This window comes from Haemaphysalis longicornis, unplaced genomic scaffold (assembly GCF_048455015.1).
Source record: "Haemaphysalis longicornis isolate Haplotype H1 unplaced genomic scaffold, Haemaphysalis longicornis Haplotype H1 scaffold_1, whole genome shotgun sequence".
Taxonomy (NCBI): domain Eukaryota; kingdom Metazoa; phylum Arthropoda; class Arachnida; order Ixodida; family Ixodidae; genus Haemaphysalis; species Haemaphysalis longicornis.
In genome coordinates, this window is record NW_027526203.1 from 288678611 (window position 1) to 288697249 (window position 18639).

The window sequence follows — 18639 nt, forward strand, 5'->3', positions numbered from 1 at the left end:
TGCACCGAATTTTGGTTAGTATCGCCACGTCCTGCATAATTCCTGAATTGCCCCACAAAATGAAGTCAATTTCGTTTTTTGTCATCTCGTCAGGACTTTTCCGCGTTCATGTCCTACTCTTGCGTTTACGGAAGAATGTGTTCATTAGTTTGAGGTTATTTCTGTCTGCAAGTCCAACCAGTGTACCTTCCCGACAGTTGTGAGTACCTATTCCAAAATTTCTCACTGATTGTTCTTCTACTTTCTTTGCACCTGCTTTTGATTGATTGATCATGAGGTTTAACGCGCCGACGCTACACAGCCGATAACGCGCCGGAGTGGAGGCCTCCGGATTGATTTCGACCACATAAGAATATTTAACGTGCGCTAAATTTTCGAACATACGGGCGTTTTCGCTTTTCGCCTCCGTCTAAAAATCGCCCGCCGCCGCCGGGAATTGAACACGCGTCATTGGGCTCAGCAGCACAACGTTAGTCTCCCACTTTTGCGTTAGTCTAACTTTTGCGTTAGTCTCCCATTACAACTGGGAACTGTGATGTTTCCTTATTAATTGCTGGCTCGACGTCTTCGTAGACACTATCTACAACCTCATCCTCGTAGCTAGCAGTTGGTAAGTAGGCTTGTATTATCTTTAACCTGTACCTGAAACCTCTTCTAAATTTTCCATTTCTCTTTTCTCTTTTTTTTTTTGTCAAAATATCCCAGGTATGGAGTGCTGCCTGGTCTGGAAGTAAACACCATCCAGGATACCTTAGAGGCTGAACTAGGTAGGTGCAACCATGCTAGGAAAGCTCTTTGGGACACAAACAGCACCCCCTCACCAGACACCAGAGAAGGGTCTGGTCACCCCAGTGTAGTATTTGGCCCAAGCCCCTCATGAGTGCCCAACTCAAATCTCGGCCCTCAGTCCCGAGCAGCTGTAGAACACCTGGCCACGGCGGTGGTCAGACCAGTGATACAGCAGAGGGTGCTAAGAATCTTTGAGTTCAAACAGACTGCCTCTGGAATTTGAACTCGGCAACGTTTAATGCACGAACCCTCTCTAGCGAGGGAAGCTCTTAGCTGTACTAATAGAGGAGTTATGGGATGTTAAATAGGATATTATTGGGCTAAGTGGGGTTAGAATAGAATGCTTTATAGAACTGACCAGCGGGCATATTCTGAGCTATCGGGGACATCACGAAAAGAAAGAGCATGGTGTGGGATTTTCGATCCACAGGATGATAGCAGGGAACATGGAAGAATTCTTCAGCATTGGCAATGAAGTTAAATCCGGGAATAAAAACCAAATTACCCGAGCCAACGTTGTAGCATTTCTTGAGATTGAAACGTTGTAGGTTTCCTGCAAGCTGAGGGGCGTTCGTAGTGTGCTACTGTTAGACACCTCGACCTGGAACTCCACCTGGAAGGCGAAAAGGGTTAATAGTAATGCAGCGCTTTCAAATCCTTTATTTTCGTAACATTCGTTTTAATTCAAGCATCATAAAGGGCCGCAAAGTCCTGGAATGGGCAACGGCTATGTTTTGGAAGTTATATGCTGATTGGTGAGCTGGAATGCCAGACGTATTGCGTGGCCGTACTGCACAGAGGGCCTCGAAGTACGGAAAGTTTAAAGCGCAAACGTTCTTAGGCCATTTCGGCTGAAATCTTCACGTCTCCAAGCCTATAACACATGACTCTATGCGTTCTCTAAATACACATAGGTTCACGTTGGTGTACATGTATGACATGTATGTTATGAGTATTGACTTATGATTATGATTGTGCTATGGCACAAGACATTGTTCTCGTGACTGAATATGACCTAGTCATATTGGGTATATGCGATACTTATGCTATGAGTGCTGTGTTAAAACTATGAGTGCTATGCTCTCATGGCTACAAATATGACCTATGACTATGACACGACACGCTACATAGGAACACATGGGGTCATACCTTGTGTATATAACTTTTACGTCAGGGGTAATGAGTAAGAGCCATGACTGTTCTATGCTTTATGACTTTGCTTTCAAGACTGGCCTAATACTGTGAATAGAATTATGTATGACATATGACTGTACTCTTTTTTATTTCTGTTCTGCGCCATGACTGGTGTCATACGAGGTGTATATGAAGTTTACGTTGCAAGTACTCAGTTAGGATTACGAGGGAGTTAGGATTATGGCTGTAATTATGAATGCTGGAGTTCACTGAGTTTGTTCACAGATACGTTGAAGACGTTGAGGGGTCTGTGCCAAGATGAGCGGCTGGACAGAAGGCTCACGCACCATTCGACTGCTTGCACTTCGGTGTTTCTGTAATTTTATTTTATAGAGATTCGTTGCTGACCACGTTCTTGACTGAGAACCTGGGACAATTTCTAAATTCGCTGGTCCGATGAAGTGTTCCTCCAAATTTACATAGAGAGAAAGAGTCCAAGCAAATTTTTTTCATTTAGCTGGCCCAAAAAAAGACATCTTTTTAACAAAAAGAACCTTCTGTCCTAGAAAGTTCTCGCAGTTGCGGCGCAAATGACAGCGTGACCACGGAACTTACCACATTGGATCTAGGTATGTGACGATGGCAACGATTTGCAGAAAACGCCGCGCCATGAACACGCTTTGGGGAAAGTTAGTGTCTAGGGCAAAGCACAAAAATTATATGCACTCGGAGACACGACAGGGGAGTGTTAAAGGGGAGCGGAGAGGCGACGCCGTCCCTAGATTGGGTACGCCGATAGTTCGGGCTCTCTAGGCTGGTAATTCAAGCCTTTTTGAAGTCTTCTGGTCGGTGTTCGGCAAAGGGAAATAAGCTTCATAGTTTACTTGCGGTGTCATTATCGCCCCAGCAACGGGAGCACTCAGAAAGAATCCGTGTCTTGTTGCACGAAAATTGGCTGTCCTTACCGACCCCATTCGCATCTTTGTTAAAGGTGGGTCGTTTTCTGGGTCAGTGATGTGGAATGCCCGGTCACTTTGTGAACTCCTAGAAGCCCGCGTATTCTTGACTTCCTTTTGATCTTGAGGTGGTATAGAACTGTGAGCACAAGACAGGATCATTTTCCTGCTGAGTTGTCGTAGCGGGACTCCTCAGGTGGCTCATCATAAAATCACGAAAAGTTCTAGGAGGTCATTATGTTAAGCTGGAGCCAACGGAGTGTACCTTTGCGTAGGTGGTAGTTCTCAGGCGACTTGTTGCGCAAGTACATGGACCATGTCATTTCTCGACATGTACGCATGGATCGGGATCCAGAGAAAAAAAAAAGATCCCGCAAGATCCGCGTGCCAGCAGAGCGCTGAGCCCCTGCCGGCTATCTAAGACAATCCCAGAAGTTTAGCCTGGTCCTTTCATCCAGAACGGTAACTTCTTAGCATCGGTGGTATTCACTGATTTTTTAACACATCCTGCATCTGTAGCCTTCGTTCAACCCGTTGAATTGGGTGTAGCGTTGTCAGTGCGGCATACCTGTACTTTTCATCGCGTCCAGGAAGCGGAAAGGCAGCAACGGTATGCCCACTGTTTGGATCAACCGAACCGTCGTTGAAAACCATGAGAGCCATGGCGCGGCCGCTCGATCGCGCGCACAATCGAGCGGCCGTAGCGATGATGTAACCATTCACTAGGTGAAGTGCAAAATACGTTTGGTATAGTTTCCGTTCGCATGCCGGCACATCTTCTGTCCCCTTTGCTTGAGAAGACTGCATTCTCGGTCTTTGCGGCTGCTGTCTCTGCCTAGCCTCTGCCTAGGCCCAGGGGCTATTTTCATGCTGCAGCTATTAAAATAGTACGTAGCTTATTTACCTCAGTCTTGGTTAGGGAGAGATCCAGGACGACGCACAGCAATCTGCGGTACTGAATTAAAGTGTCCCAAAGTTACGCCTTCCCCACCTTCGCGCATACAAGATGCATATGCTTTCTTCGTGGCTTCCTCTTACTCAGGGAGCATTCGCATGCGTGGCTCAGAATTTGGTGGTGTGAATTTGACATCTGCGTTCCCAGCTGCGTAGATCTGTCGCACCGTGGGTCCCCTTGCAATTGAAACACCGTGGCGTCTGGCTGCACTCATTGCTATTTTGCCTCTCCAGCACAGCGTTCGCAATGCTGTCCTGGGCCAAAGGTCCAGAGTGTATCCAAGTTTATGACACTGGTTGCACTCTATAGCTCGGGGCATGTATTCGTGTACCATTCGTTTTGAACATTTTCCGGGAGCGATGTTACTTCAAAGACAATCCTCATGATTTCCTGTGGTCGACACTATCGGCGAGCTGTGCGAACATGGACGAAATCGGACTGAATACAAGTGACGAGGCACTTGTCTCTTATGTTGATGTTTGTGCAGCACAGCCCTCCAATGCAAGTATTCAAGCCAGAGAGAGAATGACGTTGTTGCGGCAAGGAGCCCAGAATGTCCGTGCGCCCTTTTCATATAAGTTTGATACCGACTCCGATCGGGTATTTACAGCGATAACGTTGAGTGAGTGGTTAGGTCTGGTGTTGTCGATCCGCGCTGAATGCAACGGATAGTGCTCTTTACTCAATCGTTTCGTCGCTATAGGTAAGCTTGCATGCCGCTTTAGGCTCAAACAAAACCGTATAAGCTCGTGGTTTAGGTCTTTGTTCGTTTTGCTTTTACAAGCTCAGAGCCGTCCTCGGTGGTGTCCACAGGTCGGCGGACGCTGCAGCCTGCATTTTGAATACGGTTGTCTGGGTATTCGAGTTGGTGACTTCCCTGGACTCACCCTCAGAGGCTGCCTCTTCAGTAGAAGGAGGCTGCGCTGACTGCACGCGAGGATGTTTACCCGGTCCAGGGCTGACACGAGGCCCGACCGTAGGCCTGGTTCGTGGTGAACGTAAAGCGTTTCGAAGACGAAGGATCTCCTAAAGTATACGGGAGGGGACAGCACGAACCAACGCTGGAACAAGAGTGGTGGAGTGGACGCGATTCCTCTACCAACCCGGAGGTCATGTCTAGCGAAGCCGATATGCGTACAGTGTTTGGAGGAACCCTGACTGCTGACGCTGGAAGTGGATTACATTGAATGACAACCAGTGAACTTTTCATAACGAAAGGCGTATAAACGACGCTCTCGTCATTTTCAAAGGGCTCATGTTCCCATAAACTCCAGCGACGCATACGCTAACTGTGGCATCGACTGCCAGGGCCATCCACGCGTCTAGACGCATCCTCACCCTTTCATCCCATGTGTGAGAAAGTGAAAAAGTGACAAATTTGGTGGTGTATTTTTTTTTACCGCGAGCTTTGTTGTTTTTATGGGCACGTTGCACATGGCATGTGATCATGCCCCCCGCCCCTCCTCATTCTCGCGTTTCCGAACGGGCACAGACATGATCTTTCGAAGAGGCGTGGAAGATACGCCATGTGCGTCGAAACCTTCAGCGACCGCCGTACTTGTAGCATTTTGTTAAATGCCTCTTTTACCCGCCGCGATGGCTCACTGGCTAAGGCGTTGCGCTGCTGAGCACGAGGGTGCGGGTTCGATTCCCAGCCGCAGCGGCCGCTTTTTTGATGGAGGCGAAAAGCAAAAACTCCGGTGTGTACGAGATTTAGGCGCACGTTAAAGATTCCCAGGTGGTCAAAATCAATCCGGAGCCCTCCACTACGGCGCGTCTCATCGCCTGCGTTGCGTCGGTGCGTTATAAACACTACAATGAAACTACAACCTAATGCCTCTTTTGTCATGCATCCAACTGTCCCTGTGCGGTTTGTGCACAAATGTGAAGCTGAGCCCAAATGGGCGTTTGTTAACTAGACTTCTCTACCTCCCATCTTGCACGACCGCGCAAATGTGCGCGCTATTTTTACTTAAAGGCGTAGAAAAGGGGCCGAAAACAGCCTAACCAGACTGCTGGTTGCATTACCAAGAATTTCATTAGGTTATGAATTCAGTAACACCGTTCAATGCGATTGCATTAAAAGAATAGTAAAACGGAATTTTTCAACTAGGGAGGTGATTAAATCGACTTCCAAGTGCTCGAGGCGCATTTGGCATATCATAGACAGATGAATGTATTTTTGTCATTTTGTACGCGCATGACCCCTCTTCAAGCGCGGCGCCGGGAGCGTAATGTCACGATTTTACGCGTCTGCAAGGCGGACTGGAAACGACCGTTCGTAGGATCTCGTTTCGTCATAGGCCGGTTGATAACAGGCCGTTTCGTAACAAGGGAACATTCGTGATAGAGCTAGATTTGGGTGAGGGCGAAAGTTGGATCGATCCAGAGAGGAAGCGAGAACTAAAGCGTGGTATTACGAAGTGCGCCAGGAGTAAATAGCTGGATGGGGTGCTAATATCGCACTGAAAACACCCTGCAAACCGGGGGGGCGAGTTGTCACCCATTGTTCCGGCTGGTGGCCTTGAGCCGCCCACGAGGATGAAAAAATATGTCTCGAGACTGCAAGAGTGAATGCTAATGAGATGTTACGACGAGGGCCGCAAGATTGAATTCCTCCCTTTTTCGCCTCTCGGCTGATAATCAGAGATTGAGAAGCAGTTAATGACAATGAAAGTTTCCAGCGCTGAAAGGCGACTGGTGTTTCAAGTCATTTCTCGTTAATGCCTAAATCCTTGAATTCTTAGTTTTCTTTAACATGGAGTCATTCATATCAAGGAATTTAGCATGAAGCCACTGCATAAACGATTCATTTATTGGTAGGATATTGCTGCGGATTTCGACACGAAGGGATTAACCGCTGAGAAACGTGGTACTATGATTTTTACTACGAATACTCCTAGCCTCGTCTCGTAGTGAACAAATTCACGCTATTCTTGGTCTACCGGCATAGCAAAGTTCCCAAGAATAAAGTCACAATTTGCACTACTGGTCATTATTTTGCCAGGTGCCCTCGGGATCATTTAGTTTGCCGTCCACTTAATGTATATACATTGATTAACATAGTTCTAGCAGAAGTATTACAATATATTTTCCCTACTCATAGACCAGCACAGTGCAACCTAAAATTAACGAAGTCGTGTCGCGGCTCATGATATCTCGCCTTAGCTTATTATTTCACGACTACCATAAAATAACCAAAGAAATTAAATAGAGATAGGTAAATGGAGGCAGGGAGGGAGGAAAGAGAGCACTTTGTAGAAATTGCTACTCGCACCTCTGTTAAAAAATTCCTACGAGCCAGCTGCCTCGTGACTAGTGATCTTCTGCGGCCACAAAGCCTGTTACTCCTCGGCCTTTGGCGAAACGCCAGGTGGCTAACGGGCCTACAACGGCGGTCGCCGTGCATTTCATTAATTGTCGGTGAACGCGCAGTGGACATCGTAGGTCGCTGCGCTGTAACAGGATAGATTTGAATATGAGTGCTACGAACGTGATTACACGAACGAAATAGCATACAAAAAACGTGACATGAAATTGGAATGAAAATTCTCATTCTGTTAGTGCCAACTGCCACGGGATTCTCATTTTATTTAGAAGACTTCAGCCATAACCCTAAATATAGATTACATAACCTAAAATAAAAACTGCCTCTGTGTACGGAGTTGGCTTCAAGCGGCCCTTAACAAAAAACAAGCTTAATAGACGGCGCGAGTTTTGGTCAGCCGAACAAAATGTGCAAATGTGATGAAGCGGTTACTGTAACGTAAAGCATCAAACATTTTCATCAAACACTCCGGCAACAGTATGGGGGACTTCTCAGGTGGTGAGCTCAAGGGCTTTACCTTGTTGCTGACATCTGACCGCACAAGGCTGGTGTCCTCGACGACGACCGTGAATTTGTACTTGTCTCCAGGAAATGAAGTACCAGTGGTCCGAGCCCGGATCTCTGCACGTCATGAGGGGCGTAACATTCAGGACAAAACTTGATATAAACCACAACTCACCATGTTAGAGAACCCATTGTTATTGCAAAGCTTGGAAAATATCCCCTAATCATTTCCAGAGAGAGAGAGAGAGAGAGAGAGAGAGATAAAACCTTTAATGAAAGCTGAAGATGCCAGCCCCACTAACGGTAGAGCTCGCTACTCCAGATGAGGGTGAATCCAGTGAGATGACAGGGGAAAATAAAGAGAGAGAGAAAGGAACGGTAAACAAAAGAGGGGGGGGAGGGGCAAGGGGAGATGCACACATATATAAATTGTATATGTTCGGAGGATTTCCAGAACCTTTTCTAGCCTTGTTTCCGTAAGAAAAGTAAGAATAGTTTTTTTTTTCCCAGCACTGCCCTATAGGGCAGTGCTGGCATTACCATAGGGCCTATAGGCATTACCAGAGCTCTAAGCAACGCTAACTGTGAATTAATAGTTAATAACCTCGAGCGCACGGTTTGTAACACAAAGACAGAAAACTGACATACGCTCAGGGGCTGCGTTGCCATTGTTTTGCTCGGTTAATAATGAGGGGGCAAAAGAGAAGACGCATTTATTTAGAGGCCGAATCAGTGAGCGCTTTTGGAGCCCTGCTATTCAGTCTTTACTTGCGTTGTGATTGATTTGATTGATTGTAAGGTTCAACGTGCCAACGAAACGCAAGCGATGGACGCGCCGAAGTGAAGGGCTGCGGATTAATTTTGACCACCTGGGGATCTTTAACGTGCGCCGAAATCTCGTACACACGGGCGTTTTTGCTTTTCGCCTCCATCAGAAAAGCGGCCGCCGCGGCCGGGAATCGAACCCGCGACCTCTTCCTCAGCAGCGCAACGCCTTAGCCACTGAGCCACCGCGGCGGGTTACTTGCGTTGTCTCAACTGTCCGCTGTGTTACCAGCGGAATCGCGGAAATAAAGTTCTAAAACTAAGACAACAAGCAAAATAAACTAAGACTAAAGAATAAAGAAATTCTGGGAGATTTACCACAGTTATTAAGGTTAGGAACAATGAAACACATGGGCACGTCAATCACAGGGGCCTGTAGGTTACGCACGCACGGATATAGGCATGTAGGTTGCGAACGCACAGACAGCGTTACGTTGTTTCCAGCTGCACGACAGGAGAATTTCAGTCGCCGACGCGCGGTCAATGACATGCAAGTTTCGGCCAGACGGACGCGGATGTGTATGTATGGACTCAGCAAGAAACATAAGTTATAGGTGTGTGATCAGCGGATGTCGCTTACGGATGCACGCACTTGGTGGACAGCGTGGGCAGCTAGCTACATGTCGGTTATGGTCACATGGACAGGGGAGTTGTAGGTTATAGACGCACGGACATGTAGTCTGAAGACGCGTGGACAGGCACATGTCCGCTCATAAAACGCGAAGAGGGCATGTCGGCATTAAAAGTTACCTTCCTTGAAAGGTTACCTTTTAAGAAAACAAAATTCTGCGCCGACGACGGCATGAATTCCGCAGCTCAGTGGCTAAGGCATTGTGATGCTGATCTCAAGGACGCGAGTTCGATCCTAGCCGCGGTGGCTGCTTTTCAGATGGAGGTGAACCCCAGGTTGGAGGTGACATGGAGGCGAAGCCCAGGGGCGAACCCATGGAAAACAACCCCAGGTGGTCGAAATAAATTCGGATCCCTCCACCTGGGCAGGCCGACGTGTAGCTTTGGCGTAACCTTACAATTAAACCACGTGTAACCTTACAATTAAACCAATCAATTTCGAAGGAAGTCGCCATAAGCAGCTTTCGGTGCAAATAGCTCAATCAAGACGGATTAACCGACAGTCCACCACGTGCAGTACGTGCTTTTTCAGTTTAACGTTTCAGTTTCAGTTCAGTTCAGTTCAGTTCAGTTTGACTTTTAGCCAGGCCTAAAGACACGATGCAAAAATAATTTGGTGATAAACCCCGAAAAGATTTTTAAGCAATAACATATCACTAACCCAGGCGAAAACGCCGTGAAAAGTGACGCCCACAGCTGAAAAGAAAAAAAATACCTATTCTAACTTAGTAAACATTTAAAGGTACAACAGGCTGTGCTCTCTCTGAGCGGCAATGAGCCGCGCCAACGCACGAGAGAAACAACTTTTTGACGATCTCCTAGTCGGTTTATAATGTGACTGTATGCATCATACTCATCTCGTGCCCGCATTTTTTTACAAAAACTGGATCGGGTTATACACAAGCACAGAACGAACTAGTGAGGTTATGGACTATTGCCGTAATTATAGAATATCATTTGACTTGATAGTATTGTTACAAGGAAGAAGCAAGGAGGATGGCGTATTTTCAGGTATGTACAATATATGCAAGTAGGAGGAGTCACCACAAGTCAGGCAAGCCGGATGCCGCAAGAGCGAGACCAATTCCTCGTCTTCCTCATTGTTCGCTGCAAGCGCTAGGAGCGTGGCTGGCATGGACCAGGCACATAACCTGTGGTCTTTCGTGGTCCGGCTTGTGGTCGTGCTCAATCTTCCTCCTGCTTGCCTCCAGGCGCATCAGAACAGTATATAGCGGCATCGCAAGGTGGGCTTCATGTTTGATGCGGACGCATTAGAGGCCACATCAACTACTCCGGAGTTTAATGTAGCAGTCCCGTCCCATATTCTCCTCATTCGCCCAAATCAAACAGAACTTCCCTTTGTTACCGCAGGCTTTCAGAGGAAAAACTCTACTACGCTACACCTATCAAGGGCCTTCACCGCGCCGCAAGCGACCTTCAGACGTCGGCGCGCAAGCAGAGCCTTTATAATCGCTTCGCTCACTCTAAGCATCGCCACTACGGTACCAAGGAACTAAGCAAAAGTGAAACGGCTGCTTCGCCTGCGCTTGATCGTTCAGAGCCGGCTGTGATGTCTGTGCGTGCGCTTCAGCGCAAGGGAAAAGATGATTGCAATCATCTAGTAGATATAGCTAGACGGAAGGCTGCGAATTCTCAAGCAAAGGCAAGATTTCACAAAAACTTTGAGTACAGTCTTTACTTTTGTTCGCGATAACGAGGTTTGGAAGTGTTAAACGTGAGCTATTTATTTTCTGTCGGATTGGTTTAGTCACTAATTGCAGCTGATATTCCTCTCAACAAGATTTCTAATGTCCCAAATGAAACTTGCAGCTGATATTTCTCTCAACAAGATTTCTAATATTCCAAAGGAACGACATTGCACGCACACGACGACTTTTTTAGGGAACGTCCGATTTGTTACTTCCTCGTCGTTGTTTGTTCGTGCTATTTCACTTCGATCTATATACTACACTTACTTATTCCCCTAACTGAGCGCTTTCATAAGGAGCCCTGTTTTAAATCACGATTACAGTCACTAGTGCGGCGACTTTTTCTACTGACGGTGCCGCCGTGACTCACTCGTTGCAGTGCTAAACACGCTGATCGTGCCCATGCACTGCAAATCGCATTAGCAGAAGTGACTCGTTAAGCCTACTTAGTTGCCAACACAAGTAGCCTTTCTTACCAGCATTGAGGAAGGTCCTCTTCTTTTCCCTAATGAATATCTGATACGGTGGGCGGACAAGTTCGAACAGGTTCAGATCATCGCCTTCCACCCGCACGCTGAATTTGTTGGCTTCTTCGGAGTCGTGGTCAAGAACAGATATTCGGCACCCAAGAACTTCACCCTGCACGTACACGAAAGAGAGCATTAGGCGAACATTGACCGGAGACTGGTGAGCATGCAAGGGACTTTTCCTGTCGGAAGTCATGCCACGTTGCCCTTACTCTGTTGTCAGACTTTAGCGGCTATACACAGACCACGGCATAATTGAATCAAGACTAATAACAGCTACTTCAGCAAATGCGTTGAACTGCTGGTTATATTTTCGGCCGCCGAGTATTTTCAAACCCGGGCCGAGCTACCCATCGTACGCAGCAAATTTGTGCAAGTATCTTTCTTTCCCTCCACCATTACCTCAGCTATCATTATTTGATAGCTTAGGTATTGGTGAAGGTATAATCAAAGAGGTAGCTTCCGGTCGGAAATGGGTAATTGTAACTGAGCCCATAAAAGCAACGTTTGAACGCATAACAGGCAAGGCAAAATTTGTGATTATGGTGGCTTTTTCTGGCGCAAGGAACCGCGAAGAAATTAATTTCAGGTTCTTTCTTTTGGGCACAGTAAGAACCGAACAATTAAATGAGCCCGCGTAGCTAAGAACGTAAAAGTAATTCTAATACCGCTGTTATTCGCACTCTCAGAATTTTCTTCAGCCTATAACAGCCGGATGGATACCCGCAAGGATAATTAAACTGTTGCGGTTACGCGAAGCTACGTTATTCTTTTTTCAATGCGTTGAACCGATGGGACGCTCTGAAGAAGGGAGTGCTGCACGCGATGTAGTGGTGCTTAAACTTCAAAACGTTCCATGCCCCAATAAAACACAACCGCTTAGATAAAACTACACAATTCGTAAATTTTACGTCGCCCAGCGTTCGCGCGGTGGTTTGTCGTGTATTTTTTAGTGGGAACCCCTATGCACGACTTAAAACGGAAGTTTTGCCACAGCGTCGTGAGTAAGACTTGAGGTAATCATTAACTATGCCATTAACTATAATTAACTATGATTAACTATTATTTAACTCTGTTGAGTGACGGGTTTAATTAAGTAAACTGCAAAGAAAAAACTGTCGGTAAACATTTTTTCTGCGGCTGCACAAAAAAAGAAGTCCAGACATAAAATTAGCTAAGAAAAGGGGGCAGTTATTCAATTAAGATACTTTCAAGAGGCCGTGACTGCACATTATAACAGAAAAAATTGGAGGTTCGTAAGTAATTGACAGCATTTTTGTGCTCTCGCAAGTCATGGGAACACCTTGCGTTGGCTCAGTGGCTAAGCAGTTGTACTGCTGGGCACAAAGATCGATCCCACCACGGCACTTGTTTTTCGCGCTGAACATCAAAAACGTCCTCGTGACAAGAGTTCGGCGCAGTTTAAAGATCTCCGTGCGGTATAAATCAGTCCGTACCCTCCACTACTGCGCGTGTGGCCTAGGTGCAGCTTCGGAACATAAAACCACCATTATTTTTCAAGTCACGGGAACTTCGTAGCAGCAGTTTTAAATTAGAGCAGGGAGTTTTTTCCGACAATATTATTTCGTATAACTATCCTCAGTCATACGAATCGCTGTAGATTTTTCCTAAAAATGCAAATGGGTTGAGCGTACATTTGCGGTGGTTTGGCATGGAATGACCCTACGACAATGTGCTGACGTCAAACCTCGATACTCTTAATGCTTTCCGTCGGTCTACTTTGCCGCATTACGCCTGATTACATATCGCTGCGTCCAAGGGAGCAAATCACTGCTAAGCGAGCCCCTGCGCCCTACGAATCACTGGCAAGGGAACCGAATGCGCCCGGCGTATGCCTATGGGCGTGGTTCTTTTTCGCTTTATTACACAGAGGTATACAGTGACGCTATTCTGATCATTTGGAGAAACGACTCAACATCATTCCAGCAGCCGCTGCCTCAACCACTGAGCCGTCTCTGTTCCCACTGGTAGGGCTGGCGGGTCGTTCACGTATATGAGCGAAGCACTATGAATAGGAGCTGTGAGCGCATACAGATCGTGAGTGTGCTTGATATGTGACCAAGACTGCAGAAAGCAAATTCGGAAATGGGGTGGGGAATACGGCAGCGTTATAGAACAACCAGGGGTATGTCGGTGGACGCAGCTGGAGAGAGTGGTGGCTGCTACCAAAGCCATTGAAGGTGGTTTAAGGTGGGAAGACATGCGGCGGATGCTGCCCGAGAGGCGAGATAGATCGGTTGGTTAAGTTCCTCTCCAAAACGAAACGCGTTTATCTCTACGGGGCTGCAGGCAGGGAAAGTTCAGTCCTTGGACCGGAAGAGGCGCACTGCGTCCACTTTAGCCCACTACGGGCATTGCGGTGATACGTGCCGGTTTCCGCTGCCTCTTTGGGCTACTTGTTTTATTTTGGTCTTGCTTTTTTTTCTGCATTTTTCTTCCCTTAAATATGACACTACATTTTATCGGAGATTTAACGTGTGCACTGCTGGTTATATGCTGACAGCCTGAGAACATTCTTTTTATACGTGCACTGAGAAATCAAGCTTTCTCTCTGATATATCATGTCGGGTTCAAGTTTTATATCTTTGTCCTAAACGTCTGTAAAAGCCGGAACTTAAATTTGAATGAACGTAAATCCACCGGGCAGTTCACAGAGAATGGAATGGGGGGCATAGCAACGTAGACAACGCCTACCGCTTGGAAAAGCACACCGTATGAAAGTGCAATCCACATGGACAAAGCGAACCTTTTTTTTTTTCAAAGCATAATCGGGGAACTTTAATAGCAAAACTATCGGAGAACTCTCTTCTCTAATAGCTAACCTTCCAGTAAGCCACTGTGTAATAAAATACTGTCATGAAAATGCCGACTGCAAATATTAGTCAGTAGGTATTCGTTACAATAGAAATAGAATGACCAGTGAACTTCTAAAAGTGTCTATTGCGTCGAGAATATACTGCTACAGCCTGTTTGGTTGTTTTGTGGTCCTCCGTAGCACTTGCGTACACACAAGTTGCGTAACTGACGCTACCAGCGGTGGCTGACGCGGTCTGGCGGTTTCAGAGCGGAATCAGCTCCTGTTCTATTCGCACGTCGGAAACGTAAGCTGAAGTAAATTAACCGAACTTCTACGTTACTTTAGCTGAGGGTTGCAGCGGTTGCGGCGGTTCCGCTGCAAGAAAGAAAGGAACCCTTTGCGTGTGCTGCTCGAAGGGGAAGCCCCGTTCATGGGTGTATCACGTTCTCTGCACTTGGTGCTGGTGGCGTCTTCGCCAGGGAGATTGAGACGTTCAACGTTTCTCGGTACGTGTCGTATTTGTCGACGCGCTCGTCATTCTGAAAAAAAAAATAAGCAACTACTCCAAGCACAATAACTCATACAAATGCCACACGCAAGTTCATTTCAACTCAGGTATGCAACGATGAACGCTTCGCGTCACGTCGATTCCCCACCAGAACGTGGGATACGCCAATTTTGTTAATATATGTCTGAATGGAGACAAAGCACAACAATTTTATCCGGCGTGATTATGACAGAGGCAGAAGATTTCCCGGTTATTCAGCCCTGCAGTACTGTAAAAACCATTATTCATTTAGCAATGAACGCAAAGACAATTCACTGCGGCAAGCTTTGGTTCCAAGCAAAATGCCCGTCAATCGGAGGCTTGCAGCGCGCACCTTGCGCAGTGTTTCCATCGATGTCTTGCACTGCAGGCTGCTGTCCGTCTGCGCCCTGGGAGGCTGGTCATCGATGTCCGTGACCTTAAGTGAGACCTTGACGGTCTCGTTCGGATGGCCCGCCAGGGAGCACACGAGCCTGGCCGTCAGCTGGGTGCTCGGGGGTGTCGTCGACTCGCTCCACACGACCGGCCGCCTCAAGGAAAGCTTCCCGGACGTGGCATCAAGGGCCAGCCATTTGTCGCCGTCTGGAGCATGCGGAAGGGAGAAATTGAATACCAATCAGAACAACTGAAGTCACTGTACCAGACGGGTTTCGGGTTCTTCCGATCATTGCCACGCACTGCGACAGTGAAGTGTGATTGTCTGGTGTTTCGGCCAGGAAATAAAAGTTCAGCCGCAAAGCCAGGGAAAACATCTTTAAACTAAGGTAATAAACAAATAAAACTTTTCTGAAAGACGTTACGCTTTTAGAAAGAAACGGTTACACGCTGTTACATTAACTGAGATAAAAGTTCATGCATTCTTTGTCATCGCATTATATTTTGGGCGTCAAATTGAATGTTAAGCCTTGTAATTGGCCATCCTTCGCCTTTGGTCACAGTGACTCCTCATTCGAGCACGTTTAGAGGGAGCAGACCAAAATTTCCTTTAATGAATGTAGGACTAGAATTGATGTGTGGATGAAAAGCTCAAGGGATCCTTCTTCCCGAAGGTTACGTATGATATTGAGCAGCTTTCCCAAGGAATGCCGTCTCTGGGCCCAGGAGCAGTAGCCGCGACCATTTCAGCAGCAACAGAGTGCTTGAGCCGACTCTTCTGTGCTTTCTGGCATTAGACCAGGGCGGAAAATTATTGTGCTGGGGGGGTGGGCGGTGGAAGGGGGGGGGGGGGGGGGGGGTCAGGTAAGGGCGTAAAAAATAAGACTGCGTTGCTGGACCTACCATTCGAGTGAACTACATTGCTATTCCGTTGAATATATTGTAGGAGTTTTACTCGAGATAGTCAATAAACTCTCTAAAGCAGCAAAAATGTCCACTTCCTACAGGTACACTACAGGTACACTCTGTGCTGTTAAAACTTATTGTGGACAACGGTTAACATTTCAATGTACCTCACATTTACAGAAACCGTCTTCAATCGCGTAGTATCCTAATGACGATATTGCCAAAGCCTTCTGAACTACCACTGATACGCCTGCACTGGGTGATATCACCATTATTTCGCCTCCCCATGCACTAACAGAGCTTTTCCCATTGGGTCAACTTCAACTGATTAATCCGGATACCTCGCTGCCCCAAAAAAATCCGCTAACGCTGCCCATAGACATCCAGAACATGGCGTACCTGCCTCATACGGTGAGGGAGAAGTGAAATCTGTGGCAGCAGTGAGAGCAGTGTCCCTCGAACAACGACAATATTCAGGAAGCTATAGTGGGCACAGCGGCGCCATACTGCCTACACATCCCGGGCTCCCAGATTCTCCCCTCTAGCGAACGGCTTTGAACGTGAGGGATAAACTAGCTGGCAGCTTTATTTGGGAATAAATAGCACGTTTTCGCGATTTCGCAGCAGGCTGTGCGCAGTTTCGAAACAGGACACCGATTAACTCTTGTACGTAAATAAGCCTCGGCCAAGACCCGAATACCAGCATTCAGCCACTTTTTGGGGCAAAATGCCCTCACACATGAACATTTGTACATGTTAAGGGAATAAAATATAATGTTGAGCCCAGAAAAAGGCACGCCTGGTAGCCCCAAAATGAGTACGACCACTCAAACAACGAGCCAATCTGTGCTATACGCCAGCCGCGAACTTATCCCCGGAGCAATATGCAAAGCGTAACCTGGTGGCGGAAAGAAAGGGGGGGGGGGGAAGAGAGAGAGAGAGAGAGAGAAGGCGATGTCTATACCAAAGTTCGGAAAGTTCAGTTTAATCGAAGGCACAGGAAACAGAATGAAAATCTTCTTTAATTTATGTCTGCTAGCTCATTAATTCGTGGCAAGGTTTCACGGAAGCTCAGCCGCATGTGAATACTGAGGGCTTCGCGGAACCCTACAAATGCCTTCTATTCGGAAACCCATTTCAGAAGCCCCGAAATAAACCGTCGTCAGGCTTCTATTCCGCTGAGTTTTCAGATCACACACACGAGAGTTTTGCCTATGACTAAGGATAACTCCGAGGTAAATACGGACATGCACTTAACTACTGGTTAAATATTTGTTTACTGAAAAAAAAAACTTAAAAAACGATTTATGTGTACGTTAGCCTTCAGTTCAGTGTTAAACTTTCTCGAAGCAGGGCATGGTTTCTTTGGTAACCCTGTGTTAACCTGTGCGCCTTAAACTTCGGGCCTACTTTCTGTCCCTCTGAAAAGTTTTGTAATCTTATGTGCGAAGTAAGATATCACAAAAATAATTAACTGACAAGAGTTTCCGCCTTTCCGATTCTCTCTTTCTCCCTCTTCCCTCTTTTCCTTCTGTTGTACCTCTTACTTCTTACCTCACTTTTCATTTTCTTCTTGGTGTTAAAGCAGCGTCGGTTCCATGCCGGAACGAGCGTTGAACAAAGGCAACACTACCCACAGTGCTCGTTTGGGCTTCCATAAACGAATAACCCATTGCTGGTAGGTCATATGTATGGCAATACCCCAGCATGTATAGTAAAATATTGACGGAAGTCGGCCAACAAGCCCATCCGCACTAGTTTGTACTTCCATAGAGGGGAAGAAGAGTACGGTAAAGGAGCAGTTTCCCAACATCGCCCCCCCCCCTCCCCCCCCCCCCCCCCCCCTCCGCGGGTTTTAGTATGTCCCCAATCTTTTTTTTTTTGTCTGTTTGCCTGCTGCCATGGTACTAAACCTTTCGATATTTTCTATACTTCCACATTAATGCGCAGGTTCGCAAAGCTGTTTCCAAGGAATGTACCCGTAAGAGCAGTTTATGATAGACGGCGCCTTCGCTATCCTCTCGTATTTTGCATAGTACCTATCGCGCACGAACGTAGCACAATCAGAAACCGCCGTAACGGTATGTTACGCGCCAACAGCTGTCTGAATCTTGCCCCTGACCTTTTCATTGAATTCTTTATAATCATGTTGCTTTTGCAGCCCGCTTTGGTAACCGGACAGAGCGGGGAAACCGCGTTCTGTGTCCACGTTCTTTGATTTCAGCAACAAGCGACAGTGGCATTTGGGTAGTTCGCTACTAAGAGACAACCGCTTTTCCAAATATGCTATGCATTATATTGGCTATTTGTATATAGGCACCAGGCTCTTCATATACTGACCCTGGCGTAGGCCGTAAATGGGGCGAGAGCCCGGGCAGAGCGCCGCCATGGAGACTGGCCTGACGAGGTCGAGTACAGTGCCGGCTTTCACCTGCTCGTCGATGGCGTAGTCGCGCCTGTGGCCCTCGTGGCCGAAGCAAACTTTCCTGGCCGTTTCGCAAGCCTTGCCTTGCTCTTCCTGAGACAGGAACCGTACGTGGAGCTGGGTTCTGTTGCTTTTCCTCATTTCTCCGGCATGGACGCTGGCTTCCACGACGAGATTCCACTCTGAGGGCCTGCTACCTTGTACACCTAGG

At 47.1% G+C, this 18639-nt stretch overlaps 1 protein-coding gene across 1 annotated transcript in view; it reads right to left on the reverse strand.

The window, feature by feature from the left end:
• Positions 1 to 18639, reverse strand: part of Ret (protein kinase receptor Ret oncogene) — a 324724-nt gene that overhangs the window by 93375 nt on the left and 212710 nt on the right. The window contains exons 3-7 of the mRNA XM_077679579.1: positions 18344 to 18634; positions 15057 to 15304; positions 11307 to 11469; positions 7680 to 7783; positions 1295 to 1402 (exon numbers count right to left, since the gene is read on the reverse strand). Of these exons, the coding sequence (XP_077535705.1) occupies positions 1295 to 1402; positions 7680 to 7783; positions 11307 to 11469; positions 15057 to 15304; positions 18344 to 18634 (914 nt within the window). The remainder of the gene's footprint in view (positions 1 to 1294; positions 1403 to 7679; positions 7784 to 11306; positions 11470 to 15056; positions 15305 to 18343; positions 18635 to 18639) is intronic.